This window comes from Rhea americana, unplaced genomic scaffold (genome assembly GCF_003343005.1).
Source record: "Rhea americana isolate MKP2758 unplaced genomic scaffold, rheAme1 scaffold_1, whole genome shotgun sequence".
Classification (NCBI taxonomy): domain Eukaryota; kingdom Metazoa; phylum Chordata; class Aves; order Rheiformes; family Rheidae; genus Rhea; species Rhea americana.
The window spans coordinates 6,701,658-6,721,736 of NW_028185038.1; the positions used below are offsets into that span (position 1 = coordinate 6,701,658).

The 20,079-nt window shown below is 43.7% G+C and overlaps 1 protein-coding gene across 1 annotated transcript in view; it reads left to right on the forward strand.

Moving 5' to 3' along the window:
- Window positions 1-6: 6 nt before the first annotated feature.
- The window catches only part of RELN (reelin), a gene marked incomplete at its 5' end in the record, with an annotated part of 298,722 nt that continues 278,649 nt past the window's right edge, over window positions 7-20,079 (forward strand). Inside the window, one exon of the mRNA XM_085298374.1 lies at window positions 7-115. Within this exon, the coding sequence (XP_085154500.1) occupies window positions 7-115 (109 nt within the window). The remainder of the gene's footprint in view (window positions 116-20,079) is intronic.

The following is a 20,079-nucleotide window of genomic DNA, read 5'->3' on the forward strand; positions in this document are numbered from 1 at the left end:
TTCCTCTGCACCCACCACGGCGAGCTGGAGGGCGACGGCGAGCAGGGCGAGGTGCTCATCGCCCTCCACATCGCCGGCAGCCCCGCCGCCTACGTGCCGGGACACGAGTACCACGGTAGGTACCCTGCGCGGCCCCTGCGCGCCCCGGGGCGGTGCGGCGGCGGCTGCCTGCGGGCTCCCGGCTCCGCCTTAAGCAGCGAGCGAAGTTACCCGCAGCCTGAGCCCCGCAGCGGCAGGTGCGCGGGGCGGACGGTGCGCGGGGCGGACGGTGCGCGCAGCCGCCCGCGGCCGCCTCGGGCGCTCGCAGCAGCCTTCGCCTTCGCGCGACTTGCTCGCGTTTGAAAACTTCCCCGTGTGGAGTATTTTTAATTCGTAGCCGCGGGAGGGGGCTTCGAGGTGTGTTCGCTACGCCGCCTGCCCTCGCTCCGTGCCCCTTGGCGGGCTCGGGGTGCGGCGCAGTAACCGCTGCGCCCGCGATGCACGCCGGAAAGTTGGGAAAATTAAACGTAAACGTTTATTCAAAACACCTTGCTCAGAAAAAGATACTGTGTAATGGTCCCTGGCTGCAGGTGGAGTTAAACTTCTGACTTTGATGTATTTAGCTCAACGTTCAAGTTTTATGCAAAACACAGAATTATGGAATAATATGAATATTCTGATTGACTTTGTTTTTTTACTTAAAGATAGAAAAACCGAACACATCAAAGATTTATTTTCACAAGCTCTCTAAGGAGGTACTGAAGTTTTTGTCTGTATATGCACGCCTCGATCAGTGTGATTCTTATCAAATTCCCGTGCAACTTTGTTTTTAAAGCATTGGTGTCCTTTTTAACAAACCTCATATATAAATGTTTAATTTTATTCTCTACAGTCCCTTATCTTCCAGCCTATAATACCTACTCAGATCATCCCTTATCTTCCAGCCTATAATACCTACTCAGATCAGTCCAATTGCATTCAAAATACTGAGCAATAAATCTACAGAGGAAAAAAAAAAGAAGCTAGAATTTCCATCTCACACAATTTTACATGCCGGAATCTTTTTTTAAAACATGCTTCCCGATGCATATAGGTGACAAAGCCGCCCCTTTGCAGCCCGAAGCCGGCAGCTGTAACGCGGGGGCAGCAGCTGGCCGCGGCCGCGGCGGTGAGCGGGGCTGGCGCGGTGTGCCCGCGGCTCGCTGCGGACGCGTCGCCCCTCCGGGGAGGCTGCGCTGCCTCCCGCCTCCGCGGCTGGCCCAGTGCTGAGGGCTTTTAAAGRGGTCTGAATTTTAAAACATCAGCCAGCGACACAAGCCCTGCACGAGTGTAAAAATCTTCCAGGTAGGCAAGGGTGGATTTTCCATCGCTGTTTTGCCCCTGAAAGAGCCCGGTGTGGGCTACCTTCTGCCAGAGGCRCTGAACGCGTCTCTGCGCCTCCTTTTCTGGACCCGCTCGCCGTGAGACCCCCGAAAGGCGGAGGCGCCGCTGCAGGGCGCCGCGTGGGTGGAGGCGAGGGCACGCCGCTACCTGAGCGTAACCGCCTTTGGCATCCCGCTAACCCTGATGTTTGCCGCGGTGTGAGGTGGGCGGCCAGCCCGGCGCTCCCGGGGGCGCTTGCGACCTCCCGACGGCTGCATCTTCCCTGGTTACGCTTTTAATCTCCCTGCTTGTCTGAGTTTYGCCTTGTAACTTCGCCGCACGGTCTAAAAGCAAACGGCATTCGTGCTGCTGCTGCTTCGTTTTAATTAATGCTAGAGGCTGAAATCTGCCCCCGTGACTTTATCCAAAGGGTTTTTCAAGGCAGGTGTCAGAGCTGCCGCACTAAGGAAGGATGCGCGACCCGGGCGCACTCTCAGGGTCGGTCTGTGCTTGTGAACACACGAGAGAGTACCTGGGCAGAGCCTGCAAGCTGGTTTGTTCKCCAGTAAAAGGTGTCGGCATACCTGGATCTCTTGGAGTACAGCAGGTGTCATTGCCGAGTACAGCGCAAGGAAAACAAATCACGTCGTCTGAGGGTATGGCTTGACGCAGTTTTGGGTTTTGTGCAGTGTAGTTCAGTGTCGCTGAGAGGTCTGTGCTCGTTCAGCGGTTACAGCTTAAAACCCCCGCGGCGGAGGCTGCCCTGGCGGGGGGCGAAGGCAGCGTCGCGAGGGGCGGTGTGGAAGTGCGTCCCAAGGGGAGGTTTACACACGTACGCAGCGAATTCACGTGCCGGGAGGACGCGGCGCGGCTCGGGCGACGTCCCACCTCTCAGCCCGCGCTGCCTGTGCAGCGCCCAGCGCTGTCCCGGAGCGCCACGGACGAGGGAATTTGAGGAAACCGTATGCCGAGGGCTGGAAGAGACGAAATTCTGCCGAAAAAAATCAACTAACAACGTGTTGTTAATCAATTCCCGCATTTCTTTGGCGTCTCTGGGCAGAAGTTAGGCCGCTGTGGAGCCGGGGACGTGGTGCCCAGGCCCCCGGCCGCATGCAGCCTGGCGCAGGGGAGGCGCTGGGGAGCCCGGGGGAGCCCCGTGCCATCTGTCCGTCCGTCCGTCCGTGCCTCCGGAGCGCACGAGGGAACGAGGGCAGCGATCTCCCCCACCTTGCCTAGCCAGGGTGGGTATTTGGGATCTCGCACTTCCCCCTGAACCCTTACAAATACTTCACGTTTGGCCCTATTCCCACAATCAGTAAATATTTAAAACCGCATTCACTGATTGAATAGGAGCAGACCTACGCTGCGTATAAATATGTTCTTTTATGTGCAGTACTGACTGGATAAATTGGTAAACACTTTTATTACCTTTGGCAGACTTGTATTCCTTGAATTAGCTTATTTCAAATTTAATTAAGCCCTTGAATTGGCAAAGCACTTGCGCCCTTGCTCAAATCCGAACTGACAGAGTGTACACTTGTTTAATGTAGGCACCTGCTCCGTTTCCTCGAAGCCAAGTGGCTGCAGGATGTTTTAAGAGCTGGGCTGCAGCAGGGGCCAGTTGGCTTGCTCTTAGCTTTGCTGCTAAATAGCGGTGATCCTGCTTCGTTGTGCTGCTGGGCCTTCCAGCGTAATCGGCAAAGCAGAATATCATTGCTTCAGGGGAAAAAAAAAAAAAAGAAAAGAAAAAAAGAAAATAATTATAAATTGAAATCTGTATGCAAGTTCTTTGGGGATTTATTCCCCAGTCTGTGGTCTTCATGTCAATTTGCCTTCGGTGCTACGAGCGTGTGCTGTGATTTAGAGGCAGATAAGCACGCTGGAAATGCATAAAGAAAATATGCACCGAAAAGGTAAACTTCACTGAACATTGATTCGTGGATTTCTACAATTAAAGGCATTGAAAAGTGAGCATTTTTTCATGTTTAAAAAAGRCAGATTACCTTTATACTGTATTTTTTTCTTATCCCTCAAAGAAAATCTGTCTGTCACTGCAAACTCTGCAAAGCCAGAGTTTCGTATTTAGATCTTTTAGGAACAATTTTGAACTGGTTTCCCATGACTGATGTTAAAACTCATAATTCTACTCTTAAAATAGTTTTCTTTAACGAGACTTGAGTTTCTATTTCACTCTCCATTGTTCCTTTTTTTTCCAGAACTGATTAACCTTCACTCTCCAAACGTTATCAGTTTCCATCAATGACCGCTACTATTCTTAGATATGCTGTATATTGTCTGGAACCATTGCTTTGATAGGTTGCAAAAAAAAGTTTAAAACTATTTTAAGTGGCAGTTATGCACTCTTTCAGCGCTGATAAAAAGTTGTTTAAAGTCTGGCCAATTCCACCTTTGCTACTTAGCCACTGTATTTGAAGAATACAGATTGTGACTTAGTTTTCTTGAAGATTACTCATATTTTTGTTATCTGGTTGATCTGGTGGATACTTTTATAGTAAATTCTTACTGGTGAGATTATTAAGGAATAAAAATGATATRTTGGGATCCTGAGTGAGAGAGAGGAAGAGAGAAAATAATTGGAGAGTAAAAAGAGATGCWACTTGCGATGTGAAAAATGAGATTATAAAAGCGTTGCAGAACCTGTGTTATGACCACTGTTTTTTCCTGTCAGTTATTGAGATGTGCAGCATGTTTACTGAAAACAGGGAAAAGTAAAGTCTGCCCAGGATGCAATACTAATGATGGCAGTTTGGTAAAGGAACAGATTTGGCCCCCTGTTTTCCATCATCAGCTTGAAAATTTTGTCAGCTTTTTGAATCTTATTCACTCAAAAACTTCAATTTCATTTACATACACTATTCTCTGATCCTTGAAAGACTGGAGACTTCCATCATTTTTATTTTAAACTACAGAAGTGTGTGGAAATTTTTGCTCATGGGTGTCCAGTTAGCTCCAGGGATCATTCTGTAACTTTTAGAAGAAACCTAGGTTAAAAGCACGGATCTGGCAACAGGCATCAGTGGAGAGCTGGGTGTTCGGAGCGGGAAGGTTCTTGGTCCTCAGATCGACCTCTGCCCTGCTCTGCCCGGCTCTCCGTCACAGTAACCTAAGGCTCTGTAAGGCTTTCATAGCACGTAAGAAAATGCTTCTGGGGCCAGCAGAACAAGATCTCATCCGCTACAGCGCACTAACTGCACCCTGGCTTTTGTGCACAAAGTTATGTTTGGAAATGCACAACTGATTTCTGAATATTTCGCCCTGTTCTTTGTATGTTCTATAGTTTGAATTTGTCAAGCATGAGCCATCAAACATGTTGTAACATATTCTCTCTTCTTTCAGGTTTGTGCCTGTAAGGGGTTTTATATGGATTTGGGGTGTTTTTGAGAGATTGTATTTTTTTTTTAATTTTGGCATTGGCCACCAGACTATTTACRCTTTCTGAAGCTCTTGTCTGGCTCCAGATGTTGTGTGGTGTGTATGTGCAAATTTAAAAAGTTCTGCTTTTAAGATCTTGACCAGAACTGATGAAGAGCACCAACCCTAAAAGAAGAAGGCAGATGAGATCACACCTCTCAGCCTCTTAAAACTGTTTCAGCAGGGAAAACATTGCTTTTTAAGGGGTTCAACTGCCATTTTTCTAATTCATGGTCCAAATGTGCAGTCAACAGATGGCATGACCACAGATCTAGTTAGATGGGGGATTTTTGAAAGGAGGGAGAAGGTCCACAAAGGCCTAAATGAGTCATCCTTGCACATTTGGAAAAGGGATGTAAACTCTGGTTAAATCCTTTCTCTCCACACTGGGGGCTTCTTTCCCCTGCGCAAGAGGTTAGGGATTGCCCCACGTAACAGAAATAAAAATCAGCATAGTGTGCCAGCATGATCCATATTCCTCAGGTGACATCTAATTGTAAGCCAGGAACAGTACTGTTGGTATTATTAGTTTGCACACGGCAGAATACACTGTGTGCGTCTGCCTATGTTAAAAAAAAAAAAAGAGAGAGCTCTGTCTCAATGAGTTCATAGTCCGAGGCGCCAGGCCACGACGTGCGCGGGTGCATGGACCTGTCCCGTAAAATGCCGTGCTGAATTGAAGTCACCAAAGAAAAGAAACCTATAAATAGTGAAAGGATGAAAAAGTGCTGTTTCAGTGGGGTTATTACATATATTTTCTAGTTTCCAAATTGATTAAAGGACATATTTTTGACTATATACAATTTATCTGTGGAATTCATTGTTAGGACCTGTCCATGATAACAGCCTTTAAGTAGAATTAAAGAACAGTTATTTTTTCTTGTAAATAACTAATAGCTGAAATTAGATATAAATGTATTTGTCTAACAAGATATAAACTTTGTGCTTTAGGGCCTAGGATGACCTGTAAATGGTTTATAAGTAGGTTTCTGTGTTTTGGTGGAATGTAATACATTTCTCTAATGTTTCTTGCATTGACTATTCCACTGAAACCAGGTTGATTTATCAGGTAGCACAGGGCCAGAGACTGCCAGAACGCCTTGCAATTTTCTTTATTGTTCTCTTGGTCTGTATTTTTTAAGGCCACTGCTTTTGAAATATTGTATTATAGTGCAATATTACAGTATTTGCATATTGACTTACTGGAGTACAATTAACTCTGATAATAGACATCATGATACACCTGAGGCATCTTCAGATGTAATCTTTATTTGCTGTGTTTCTCTCATGCCCTACAGCTACAATTCAGGCTTGTCATGGCTGTTTTTCACAAAAAGAGGGTTGGGAAACAACACTGTCTTACCTCTGAGAATAAGCAACCTTTCATACCCGTCCTTGTTATGAGAATTTCAATAGCCCCTGATGAAAGTTTCAGTCTTTTTAACATGCTTCCTTTCTTTGTGTTAACATTTCCTGCTTTTTCATCACTCATAAAAGGTGCAGAGAGTGTAGATGTGTGTCTGGAATATTTGTGTAATTCAAACATTTTTTCCAGTTGTGACTGGCTGTGGGGACAAACATAGGACCAGCTCTTACAATGCAACTTTCAACATCCGTCACAGCCCGAGAATGGACTGCTTGTGAAAAAGACCTTCCCAGTTTCTTAGGCGATTCCTTCTTATTAARCCTTTGGTTGTCCTCTGCTCACCCCTCCCTTAGGACAATCCTGGAAAATGAAAGTCTTACCACCTTGTAGGGACTGTGTAGTGCTGACTAAAGCTGGAATTGCAGAGGCAAAGATCTGCCCTGTTCTGGACTCTCAGTTCTTCCACCAAACTCCCTACTGCAGAGCTCAGGTGCCTTCCACTGGTAATGGTTTTTTTACTCGTTTCCTAAAGGGAGTAGCAAGGTCATGGATTTTTTTAAAAAAAACTTTGGTTTGTTTGTACGTTTGTTTCTTGGGTAGCTGCACTCAACTGAATATCTTTAGCCAGAGGAGTCTGTGGGCTCCTTACCCTTCTCACTGGCTGCAGCAGTACCTGTGTAGGGTCTGAACCCTGTCTGGTGTAGTTATTTTTTATTTTCGTCCTGCTGTGGCAAATACCATTTTCTGTTTTGGGAGACTGTGTGGCTCATGTAGCATTTGCATATAGCTTGCAAAGAAGAGCAGGTAGTTTGTGTACTGGAAGAGTACAATCTTTTTGAGACTGCGGCCCCTTGACATCTCTCCTTCCATCTTTGGTCTTTCCTGGAAGTCAGGATGGTTCTGACTACTGCCTTGTACTGTTGCTTCACCAGAAGTTGTAGGCAATGGTGTAAGCATTAGCATCTCAGTCAAAAATCAGGAGGTGTCTGGAAGGACTGGCCATAAGTGGTCCGTGAAAGTTGAAGGAAAGCAAGTGAGGAATTAAGACACTTTTGCAATGGCTTTTGTTTTAAAGCAGAGGTTGTTTTCCTGAGATCTTTTTAAGATCCCTATTGCCGTTTTTCCGTCCTAGGGGGGACCTGGGAATGGAAGAGAGGAGCACGCTCCCTGTTTGCATCTAAACACTTTGACATTAGTCTTGGTCACAGGAGTTTCACAGGAGTCTCCTCAGTGGTTGAAGTCAGTTAAACTATTCCAGAGACCTGCCTGGCCGGGCTGCCTTGGCCGGGGCCCCAGACGGGAGGCGCTGTGCTGGCCTCGTTGCTGCAGGGATGGAGGCCAGCTGGAGAGGACGTCAGATGGCCGGGGGCAGCTGCATGCCTCGAGCCCCCGCCGGCCGCTGCGGCCCGGCTGCGTGCAGCCCCGTCCCCTCCTCCCCGTCCACCTCACGTGCAGATGGAGGGCTGGGGGCACAGCATGGGTGCCGCGATGGCAGTGCCGGGGCTCGAGCTGCTGAGGCTCAGCTCTTCTCCGTGGCCACCTGTACAGCTGGGCTTCCTGGGGATCCCTGTGGATCTCACAAGTGTAGGCCCCAAGGGGCRACGCAAATCGCCATCTGGCCTCTGTTGGCATCAGCTCGTAGTAGAGGTGAAGCCTTCCTGGCRTCTCTGGGACAGGAATCGCAGAGCCAAGGGGGCAGCGCTGATATTCAGAGCATTCGGGAGGGATGTGGTTGGGATCCTCTGAGGCTTCCAGCTTTTGTTTCCTAGTAAAGGTAAGAGGTTGCAGGGGGCAGTTCAGATATTTGATCTGGATGCTCACGTTAGATTTGATTTAGATTTGGCAGATTAAAAGTCTTATTAAAAGCTCAATCTTTTGAGCTTAGGGGAGTCACTCAGTGTTTGAAATACTTGTGAACCACATGTAAACCAATTGCCATTGCTCCCTCYGAAGTGGAAGCTTTAGGACATGCAAACACACATGGTTGTTACCAGTTTCTCTCTGTAGTTTTGCAAGATATGGCACACAGGAGAACTGCCAGTGCCCCATGCCCTTCCTTGTCTTCAGTCAAGGTTAGTAGATTAATAATAAAAGATCACGCTGAAGATCTGTGCTGATTTCCATGAATGACAGGTACTCATACACGTGCATAAATAGCAGACTCTCATTTCTCACAGGAGGCAGACCCATCCAAATCTGACTGAGGGGATCAAATTATAAAACAGACTGAGATGAAATGCTAAGACCTCTCAAACCGTGCTCATGAAAGCTGTGATTGTCTCAGATTATCTAAAGTTATTTATTCCTCCTCATGTCTACTGGAAGGATGGTTTTGTAAATAAATGGATATTACCCGACACAGCTGAAAGATGAGAAGAAGGTCTGTCTGCCAACCCCAGCTCTGACGGCTGCTGTCGGGTTTGTGGCTCCTACTGTCTGGTTTGCTGTTCCTTGCAGCTGCAGGTGGTCAGACGTTGGCACCCTTTCCTTCTTCCCCCTTCGGCGCCTGGCCGTCGAGTGGCGATATGCAGAGAGGTCCAGCTGGTAAARAACACACAGCAGAAGGGGCCTCACCATTTACTTCTTTCCATCGCCTCCGATGTCATTTTCAAGAGTGCAATAAGATGATCAAAACTTGGCAAAGAAGTAAAACCCCAGTTTGTACTGCAAAATCTATCAAGAAAGCTCRTCTTGCACACAGGTGTGCTTCTGGGAGCAAATGCTATTATCTCCTCCTCACCCTGCCACATCACACCAGYCAGCTCTTGGCCTGCCCTAGTTGAAGGGATTTAGTTGTTGGTTACCCAGGGTAGTTTATGTAGGACTCACCTTGGGAATGTGTGGGGAAACAGTGAAAGTTTGTGGCCTGTCCATGTGCTGCATATCCATAGCAAGCAGGGAGGAAGAAACACAGAAAAGGGGAGAAGGTACAACWCCCGCTGGCCCGAAGACAGTGACTTTGAGAAACCTAGGAATATTCTCCTTTCTATGGCTGAGAGAGAGAGAGATAAATGTTCTGGTTACAGCCAACCCAACACCAACTGAAAATCAATTTTCCTGTGTACATTGCCCATCAAGAGCAGGGTGAAGGGAAATGTGGACACAGCAGAGCAGAGTCTGCCCCGGCTTAGGTCTTGCACCCAGAGGGATCTTTCTGTATTATAAATGAAAGCAATGAGGAGGTGATCCAGCCTTTTTAACATCCGAGAACAGCAGCACAACCCTCTGCGGCCTCTCCGTGTGTCAGGCCCTGGGATGTGAGGAATCGTTCATCACGTCAGGCTTGGCAAGCTCTCCTCCGTTTGCCTTCCACTTTTCCCACTGCTCCCTCAGACAATACAATAGATAGCAAAGAACAAGAAATAGAGATAATGTTTATCTTTCTGGCTAAAGAAGCTGCAGTTTCCAGGCCAGAATAACCTTCCAATGTTCCTGTCTCACAGGGAAAAATATACTGCTAGAAAAAACAACCTCCTTCCAGAGTTAGCCACATTCATCTGGACACTTGGCTGAGGTGACTACCGATATCAAGAGCTCCAGAAAGAAACCAAACACCACAGCTGTCCGAGACAAAGATCCTGGTTTAATGAAGTGCTGCACAGCCTTGAATTGCAGCAAGCGGGCTTGTTTGTGGGGATGCCAGATACCCAAATTAAAGAGTCAGTACTTTGTGCTATAAAGCTCCTAGTATGTTTGAAAGGAGAAATCTCTGGCTGAACGCCAATGTTAAATATTTTTGTAGAGCAGTCGTTCTGACTCTGGCCCCAAAAGACTGTAGCCTTGGAACCTCATTCTGGTTAGTCTGAAGATCAAAAAACCCTGGCAAATATTTTAATGCTTTCCAATTATTGTAGTTGATTTGCTGATGACTGATACGCAGTCAGATGGGTTTTCAAGTTGGCCATCTTCTTGCATGAGACGCACGATTTTATAATTGATTCAGCTAGAACTACTGTGTTTGTAATGAATAATAAATTTGTTTAAAATACGGTTTTGAGAAGGATAAAATCTAAAATGTATTTGAGTAGAATTTCGTAAATATTTTAAAGGAAAACAGGTGGGGAAGTGAAACATTTGAAATACTTTGTTTTGACATTTTCAAAACAAACTGTTTTGGTTTTTGTTTTGGAAAAGTATCTTAAATGTGAAACTGACTGTGAAAAAGAAAAAAAAGAAGTTAACTGCATAATCAGAAAATGAAATGAGACCTTTCTGGTTGAACAAAATTCTTTATCTAATTTTTTTAGGTTCATTGAAGATTTTCATATTGACCTAGCTGATATTTTAATTTATTTTTTTGTGCTAAACCCCTCAGTACTTTTCCTTTTATGTCAACCCAAGCTGATCTCTTTTTCTTTCTTTTTCTTTTCATTTTGGTCACTGAACCAAAAATTGAACAGTTCTACGTCTGACAAGTTGACCATTTAATTTCCGGCCACTGAACAGATCTTATTCAAAGCAGTAACCATCACAACTCTCCTAGAATTTGTTTCCAAAATAAATTACATAAAAATTATTGTTCTTTAAGACACTGAAGTACAGTTTGTAGGAATATTGACACTTCTAAGAAGACAAACTCTCATTTTTTTAAAAGGATACCTGTAGATTGCTAGTGGCTTCTTTATACATTGACCAAATTTTCCTTCATCTAGTCATTATTCAGTTTCTTTTTTCTTTTTTTTTTCCAGGAGAAATTTTTTCCCTGGGTTGGTGTTGCATTAAATAAAAAGGGTTAGAGGAGATGTATCACTTAGCTCTTTGTGGATGTCCACATTTAAAGGATACTTTTACTTCCAAACTTTAAAATACTGAATACTTGAAAGATTGTTGTAGTGCATATATAGAACAGAAATCTATTTAACTAGATAAATAGCGTTTCATGTCTCTAAAATTATTTTTTTTCCAAGTCATAATATCTACAGAACTGCTCACCTCTGAGAGAAATGTAATGTTTAGAACAGATATGGGAATTGGCAACCGAAGATGCAAGTTTATTTCTTCAAGGGAARTGATCCCTTTTGTTCCTCATTGCCATGCTTTTCCTTCTAAGCGTAGCTGATACTGAKTGAAAATTACAGAACTTAGAGCTGTGGTGTTTGCAGGATTTGCCTCAACCCGAGGGCAGGAAAAGGTGTGGGTCTGGCCCCTGCTTGTCCTCAGGCAGCCAAATGACTCCACAAAGCATCTGTGGACCATTTTACTCAGAGAGATGTAAGTTTTGTTTCATCAAGTGGCAGCAGATGTTCGGGAGCTTTCATGCCATTCGTCACAGGGAGAAGCCAGTGCTGTGTCATCTGGCTGTTTCCTTAATACAAATTGTTTTCCWACGCTTTAAAATATCTTTGAGCAGAGGTGGTGGCGTGTTACACACTGGCTACTCTTCTTTTGGGACCCTGCCCGAGACTCCAATCTCCAACTCTCCCCAGATCCCCTTTTCCAAATAGTGAGATTACTGAAGAGAGAAAATTCTGCCATTTACAACAATTTCCTTTTGAAAAAGCACCTTGTAAACTGAATTGCAATACAGCATTTCTTCGGATTCAACATTATTTGCATGCTAGAAAAACTTCTGAGTACTTACATCTCTTTAGTGACTTGCACCGTGACTATTGACCTCTGATTCCTGCGTTGCAAAGCCTGCGCTAACTGCAGTTATCACGAATCCCCTACGGGCAAACAGTCAGAGATCGAAGGGACTCTTTTTTTTGGTTTACATGTTTTTTTTTTCCCAGAATACTTAGGTTTTTGCTGTAGTGGGGACTCATTTGGATGTTGTTAAGCGTGGTACATGAAGACGCTAGACTGGCCGGACCCGTGACAAACACAGCCCTTCCCCGCTGTTTGACGCCTCGGTGCACCCCTGCTCCTAACGCTCCGCGACAGCCGAGGGCTGCGGCCCCGCGGAAGGGGATCGATGCCAGTCGCCTGCGCACAGCTCGCAGCTCCTTGCTGCGTCTCCTAATGAGTTGCGAGAAGAGATCTGTGGGCAGCGTGACAAGCTTTAACTCTACTCGCTGCTTGTAAATTTTACTAATCTGTTCCTCAAGCTGAGTCTCCAGATGATGGTTTTGTGCCTTCTCCGCTATGGGCAGTGCTGCTTCGGGGTATGTCTGACCCCAGCGTTCAGGTGCGGAAAGATGGGGACGCAGCAGATGCTCAAGCACAAGGGGAGTACTCAGCATCTCGGAGGACTCTGAGTGCACCGTAGCATTTTCACTCTTTCTTGTCTAGTCTTTGATTTTCCTTCACTGCCTCCACTGTCACCAGCCTTGATACTCTCTGTTGAAGGTTTTGACTTCCCTATAGTTAYCCCCTGGAAATGGGACAGAGACTTTACTCCTGATGCCTTTGGGGAAATACATAGTGAATGTTGTCATATACATAGCTAAATGCATAGTGAAAACATCCTTTGGCCAAAGTCTAGATTACTGCAAATCTCAAGTAATCATACTGGTTTTAGRAGAGYGACTCTGGATTTACACCATTCCAGGCAAGCCAGTTTGACTCTGATGTTGTAAATTTAAGTTGTTTCARATTTTCAGCTAAATCTATTAAGTAAGGTGTAAAATTAATGGATTCTGTCCTAAGAAGCCTAGTAAGGGAAATTGGGTAAGGGAAAGAATTTAGAAGTATAGATTATTAGGAAGAGCAACCTTGGGCCATGAAATATTTCTAGAGCAAATCTCAGAAAAAATACAGATGATTTTGAGGAAAGAGGAATTGGGCATATACTTTAGTGATGCATGACATAGAGATTTTTAACTTATTAAATTCTTTCCCTTTTCTCTCTTTTTTAAAAGAGCTGAACTCATTGCTCAGAAAATACATCTGGATTGACAACTTCATGTACTAACTCTCCCCTAAAACTACAAGACAGATGTATYCGTAGGAAAAAATGCCCCGGTCAAATGATCTGGATTACATTCCAGCTGTGCGCCAGTTCAATGCCATCTATTCTGCTGAGTTTAACATATGTTTATTATGTTTAGTATGCAAAGTGGTTGTAATGAATTTGAATTAGAGGGGAATCATCTTCTTTGTGCTCTTTTTTGTGTCAAGAATAYTGTGCTTTAGTATAAAGAGAGACTGATGCTTGTGCGATTAGCTAGACCAGAATATACTGCCCTTTTTTGTTTTAGGTTTTATTTGCTGGGACCTTGTATAGGTATTTACAATGTGGGCATACCAGGAATGAATGATTATACCAAATCAGAATTTTTCCATTTCTCTTGAATAATTCTGAAGTGTTTAAGTACAATAAAAGTGTAATAACAGGCTAATTAGCTGCTCGACTTTTCTTTTAATTATACGTTTAAGAGCGTATTACATGATACCCTTTGTTACATGTTTGGATGTTTTGTTGCTTCTTGAGTTCTTCTATTGCAGGCAATCAGATCACTGCTGGGATAAATAGCTGCACATGTTGGGAGACTAATGATTTAATGTGCTCTTCAGAATCAGAGGACATGCAACAATGCAGTATATGCAAGTAGGGTGGCAGAGATCCTAATATATACCTCAGGATCCTAGGTATTTAACAGCTATTTATTATACTTATTTTTTTGTTAGGTTAGGCAGGGCCTAACCTAATTCCTATCATATGCCAAAAGAAAGCCTAACTGTCTCGTGTCTTGGAAACCCCCCTTTAATATCTCAGAGGAAGACCACATTTCTGTGGCTTAGTTCTGGCTCAGTTTTTGTATTGGGGGAGGCACCTTTTATGTGGTACGTAGCTGTTAATATATTCTGGGGGGATTAAGAATTACTGGGAATCCCAAGAATCCTAATTCTACATAAAGAAAGAATCCTGAGATATACTCAAATATAACTTACTTAAATGTACCCAAATGCTTAGGTTCCCTTTTTTCTTTCCAAGAATACAAAACCATTGAAAGATGCAAACATAATTTTAGCATTTGTCACTTGTTCAGTGAGGAAATACCTTTTGGTTGAATTTGTAGCTTGCAAAATCCTGTGTTATTTAAAAATCTACAAACTGGAACATTTTTCCTTTGAGATATGGAGGAAGAAAGAAGCATTTCTTGAAACTAAAGGAGGATTTTTACATATTAACTATAAATATCTTGCAACTGTATGATTTGCTTTTAAATAAAATAAAGCCGCTTGCTGTCTCTGCAGAAATGAATTGGGAAAAGGGATTTATCCAGGGTAATTCAGTCAGATGAATGGAGAGATATGTCCATCACCACTAAAGTGACGGTTATTCCTTCTAAATATAAACTGATAATATTATATATTAGAGGCTTGATTATACCGTTAAGAAGATTAGTACATTTAAAGAGAAAATAAAGGTTTATGTGCCCCAAATGTAAAACTAAAAAAAGAGGTTTTAATATATGTCAGTATCAGAATATTCAATACTTCTGAACAAGGTATTTTCCCTGTGAAAATGCCTGTAAGGAATAATCTGTGCACACTACCTCTGGGAGTATGTGGAGTGCTTTAAGTCTAATCTAAAGTCATAATTTAAACATACACAGGTATTCATTTTTGTATATTTGGGTGTGTTGAATAGAATAGGTGTAATAATTGCATACAATCATGTCCACAAGGGCATCCATTTTCTGTAGATGTTTGGGCTATCTTTATTAATTACAGGAAAAGTGGCATATATATGAAAGAACACGACAGAAGGGAAAGAGTGGTTGGTGATACTTTTGTGATATTTCCACGAATCAGATCAATGAATTTAAAATATTTAACACATGCTAAAGATTTTGGTGTCTTATAATATTGTGCTTGACTAGCAGTACCATCCCTAATAAGAACATAGTAGCTGAATCTTTTGATGGTATTGAATTTATGACATTGAATTTAAGACTTTTGTGCTCATGTCATGAAGCTTGTTAGGTAGTGTTTAACATGTCTCCTTTCTCATTTTATTTTTTTGAAATTCATATTCTTTATAGCCTATTAGTTCTTCTCAGTGAAAGATTTACGGCGAGTATGGGGGAAGCCTTGATCCTTTTGCAGTTATCTTCGTGATAGATAGCACTGCTTGATTTCTTTTTATATACCTCTCAAATTAGATATTCTGCATCTTAATCACAACATGGTTTTACTTACTTCATCTATGAAGCATTATGATTATAAATTATTGTAGAAGTATTATAAGATATTCTACCTCAGGGCTCGTCTTTGTTTCCAGCTCAAGTGTTGCTCCCTGCTCAAGTCCTACCCAGAGAGAAGAGCCCCTTGTTGAATCTGTTGAGGTCTTTAATTTGAAATAGCTGGCCTGGCCAGAGGCAAATCTACAGCGGGAGCTAGTATTACTCCGTAGCTCCCATTCCCTGTGTGGCTTGGGCACGAGGTTACCTCCCCTAGAGCCAATCTGCCATCAGGCCAATGATGCAAGCTGTCATGCAGGTGCCAAAGCGTTATGCGGGTGGAAATTAAACACCTGCAATCAGGAGAGCAAGTCCAGGACCCCCTCACAGCCCTCCTGGGTGCCCAAGCATGGTGAGGACAGAGGGAGGGCAAAACCCCAGGGCTCTGCTTTGGGCAAGACGAATAACCTGCACTTCCCTGGCCTATTTTTGCTACCTGCACTTCCCTGGCTTATTTTTGCTTTCTGCATTACCCAGTTCACACTCTTCCAACCAGTGCCCTCTTAAATCTTAAAACATTAACCTTGGTAACTTTTACACATCTACCACAGTTGGCATGGTAGATACTTAACCTTACCTTTACTGCTGTGATTAGGTCCCTTCCACAGCAATGCTCACCATGCTGACGTGTTCCTCTGTGTGTTTATTGCTTCTCCTGCTTTCTTGTGTTTCTTAGTTTCTTTAGTACTATTTTCACCGGCGTAGCAAGACACTGTAGCTCAATACACCTAATCAGTGATGTTCTTCACATTGCTGTGATGCCGTTGCCTTTTCTGTATGCTCATGCTTGGAAATAAACATATTTCTCCCTGAAGCAAGTTTTCGTGGACATGCTGTTTTATAAGGCTTTCTCATTACACTGTCTGTGTCCCCTCTATTGACTAACTTCAAACTTACATAGCTATAGAGGTCTCTCTACAAGCTCCATGGAAATTAGTAGCTAGCAGAGGGAAAAGACCCAGATTAATGCCTCCACTGCAATTAAAGACTGCTGTATGAGCTCAGTTATTTATTAGTTGCAAGAAAACTCACACAGGACCTTGCAAACACTCTAGTCCCAGGAAATGCGCCAATAAGGATCCATACCTTACTGACACTAGAGATTTTAGCAATGATGCACTGATCCAGAGGAAAACAAACTTCATTAGATATTTTATTCACAAAAATATTTAAAAATATATCTGAAAGATTTGTTAAGTATATTAAGTAAGTTGCAAAATCAAAATAGAGCACCAAAGGGAGAATCAAATTTATAAGAAAAAGCATTGAGTTGTTTTTACGTAAAAGCTGAAAACAGAAGTAGTCACTGAGAAAGCTTTCACATCTCCAGCGGCGGGTGTGATGAGGAGGCCAGTACTGCCCAAAGAGGGAAAGCAGCGATGGCACTGAAGGGGATGTGGTCAGGGAACGAGGGCAGGGGAGAGGTTAGTGGACAAATTGGGCATTTTCCAACAGGGCTGATGGAAAGAGGAGGTTGTCTACGGAGCAGTTGGAGCATGGCTTGTGGTGAAGTGTTCCTGGGGACAGGTTTTACATTTCTAGGTCTATCTGTGACAACAAGTTGTCATTTGGGACAGAGCTGATTCTCATTCTCATCTGCCGATGGTCTGGTGGCCATCAAAAAGTCAGTGTTTCTTAAGCCTGAAGCTGATCTAGTCCCTGAAGGTTTTCTTCAGCTCCCTAATTAAAGAGGGATTTTCTGTATGAGGTAGATTCTGGAGACCGTAGAGGGAGGATGGTCATGAAATAATCATCATGAGAGGGGCAGAACAGTCTCAGAAGAAGTAGAAAGAAGGTAAGAACAGAAACATGCCAGAGAGCTACTCAGGCAGATTTGCAGGTGGGCGCAAGAGGAGCTGCGAGCAGCTAAGAGCCTCGTGGTGCGTGCTGCAGCCAGAGACAGACCTCGGGGCCACGGCAGAGACGGCGCTCGAGGCGCAGCGCAATGGGATGGAGGAGAACCTTAAGCTATTTCTGTGCCTTTTGAGGAATTTTTATTTTCATTAGAAAAACGGAAATAAACTTCTGTGTATTGCATCCTAAATTTTGTGGTGTGCTCCACCTCGGTTAGCACATTTAAATACTAGGTGATTTATCTCTGTATTTTCATTTTTCTTCCAGGTGTATTATGAGGATTTTTGATGTAGTAGGACATAAAGGCCCCTGAGACCTTCAAATTAGAAAAGCTCTATTGAGGTATAGAGTACATTTTTTTACACAAAATGATTTGTTTGTGATTATAATTGATGATATGCTTACGAATCCCTTGAGTTAAATAAAGGGAATCAAGTAAACAAAGTACTTTGTCTTGCTGATAAGCCTAAACGAACAAAGCATATCTGCAAAGTAATTTATTTGACTTAGTTTTACAAGAAGAAATACTTTTCCTGGAATGACAATATTTAAATTTTATATCTCATCATGGGATTGCTTTGATTTTAATGCTATTTAGTTTTTATATCACATTTGCATTTGGGTCACATTTGCTGCCACTGGAAATGGAATTGCAACTCCAGTGTGAAATGTTATCGAAGTGGTCCTGGTGAGCGGAGAATCTGGCCTTCAACCGAGTCTTTATGAGCGCAAGTGGACGCTGTTTCTAGGCAAAGGCAGTGACAGCACTCTTGCTTAGGCAGTATTTAATACTTTCAAGTCGAATGCCGATCAAGGCACCACTTAACCAATTTCTTTTCTTGCAGCCAGGCTGCCCTCTGCTAACGACTGGTGTGTGATTAATTGGCTGACACCAGGTCTGTTATTTACATGGCAGATACATCGTGCATTGGCTCCAGGTGAAACTCCCAGCATGCTGCACACTTCCCACCATATGTTCAGTAGGTTGTGAACAGAAAAAAAGTAAGTCTAAAGCCAGAGGARGTATTAGGGGACACAAGGGCTTTGAAAGCAATCCTTGCTTTACATTTGCTGTCCCAATATTATGGATAACTAGGAAATAAGGGARGACAATATAGAGAAGATAATAAAGGGAAGAGACAAAACATGTGCATCAAGTTTGCAAGAAAAGAGGGGAAAAGAGTTCCTAACTCTTTCCCCCTTCTTTAGTTTTTGGAGGGGGGTGTGTGAAAGGAGGATGGAGGGGAAAACTACCTTGGACAATATAGAAAGTGGAGGTGTGAGCTCAAGGGGAACRGGCAATCTTTGACAGTGCCTTTTCCCTGGTGCAGACTGGTCACTTCATCCCCCCGCAGTGCCTCTGTCCCAGTGGGGGCTGGAGGGGAGTGCTGGAGGTGTCAGCCGCGTGATGGAGATGGGTCCCTCAAAGCAAGGATGGCATGGGAGGAAACCACCGYACCGAGTGAGCCCTTCTGACAAACCTGGGTTTGTTTTATTTCAAAGCCSACTGCAAGTTACTCTAACCCACACTGAAGTATATTTTCATCACTATTTATGTCACTTCTGCGTTAGGCACCCTTTGGGAGGATCACAGTGTGTCTCGTTTCAAACAGCATCTGCTAAGAGTWGTTTAGCTGCTGTTTTAATTTTAGGTAAAATAGAATAAACATATATTTAAATCTAGCTTCACATCTSCATGCATATTAAATCAATATTTCGTAGAAGAATGAATGCGACCTGTGCTTCCATTAGCCCTGCGTGCAGTAGCGGGTTGGGGGTCAGGATACTCCTTGGCAAATTAATCAGCTTCTGGCTGCCTGTCACCGGGAGCTGCAGACAGCCCAGGAGCCTGCTTCAGACCGGAGGCTGGAAATGACAGCTCTAATTTCACTCCGGGGCCTGGGGGGAGCGTGTCTTCACTCCAGCCTCAGAGGACCTTCCCCAACACACGGCTCAATTATTTGGACTGTAAGCTGATTAGAGGATTTGAAACCAATCATCCAAAAAATGGTTGATGCAAGCCTCCAAATGACACATCAACTTATTCTCAACGCGGACTGCTTGTGAAGACGAGATACATTTCAAATTACAGCTTTAAGTGTTTAAAACTGTCTTCAGAACGCATTTCGTAGCAAACGGGGTCAGCAGCCAGCCAAGGGTTTTTAATACACCTGCGCGCCCGCTGGAGCTGCTGCTGGAGGCGGCGAGCTGCCGCGGCGCCCCGTGGCTGCCGCCCGCTCTTCCTCGCGTGAGCCCCAACCACGCGTCTCTCGGGGAGAAAACGTGGGAGGGAGGGTTACGTTCAACTCTGGGAGAGGACAACTGCAGAAAGGGGTCAAGAAGATATGAAACTACTTACCTGCCCCTTGCTTTCCTTTGAAGAAAAACACACAAAAAACCCCAACTAAACAAATCCCACAAATTCCCTCTCCAGAACTTAGTTCTTTGTGAAGTTCCCGTTTCTTTGCAGACTTCCCGGTTGAGTCTGTGATAATTATTTACATAGGTAACCCTCTGGATTTCACTGGAGCAACTTGAGTCAATAAGGCTGACACATAGGAATAAAAATCCACAGAATTTAAAAAATAATTTAAAAAGAAGTATTACAGTGTTTTTGTGATGAGTTTTTACTGGATCACTAAGTATGTATTTGTCCATAGTATATTTACAAGCTAATTTAAGGGTATAAATGTACATTTGTTTACATTATAATTACCTTCTGAATGTTAAAATTTGCATTGACTAGTCTTGCATTAAACAGAGAATATTGCTAAAATTAACACATACATTATTATATCTRAGCAACTGTTACCTATTAAACTTCAAAGGTATTTTTCAAATGTTAGAGGGGGAAAAATATAAAATGACAAAGATTATAAAAACACTTGGCGTGAGCAGAAGACCTCAAATCGGCAGCCTGCAGGTACGTGTCCACCGCGGGCTGCAGCGGGCAATAGC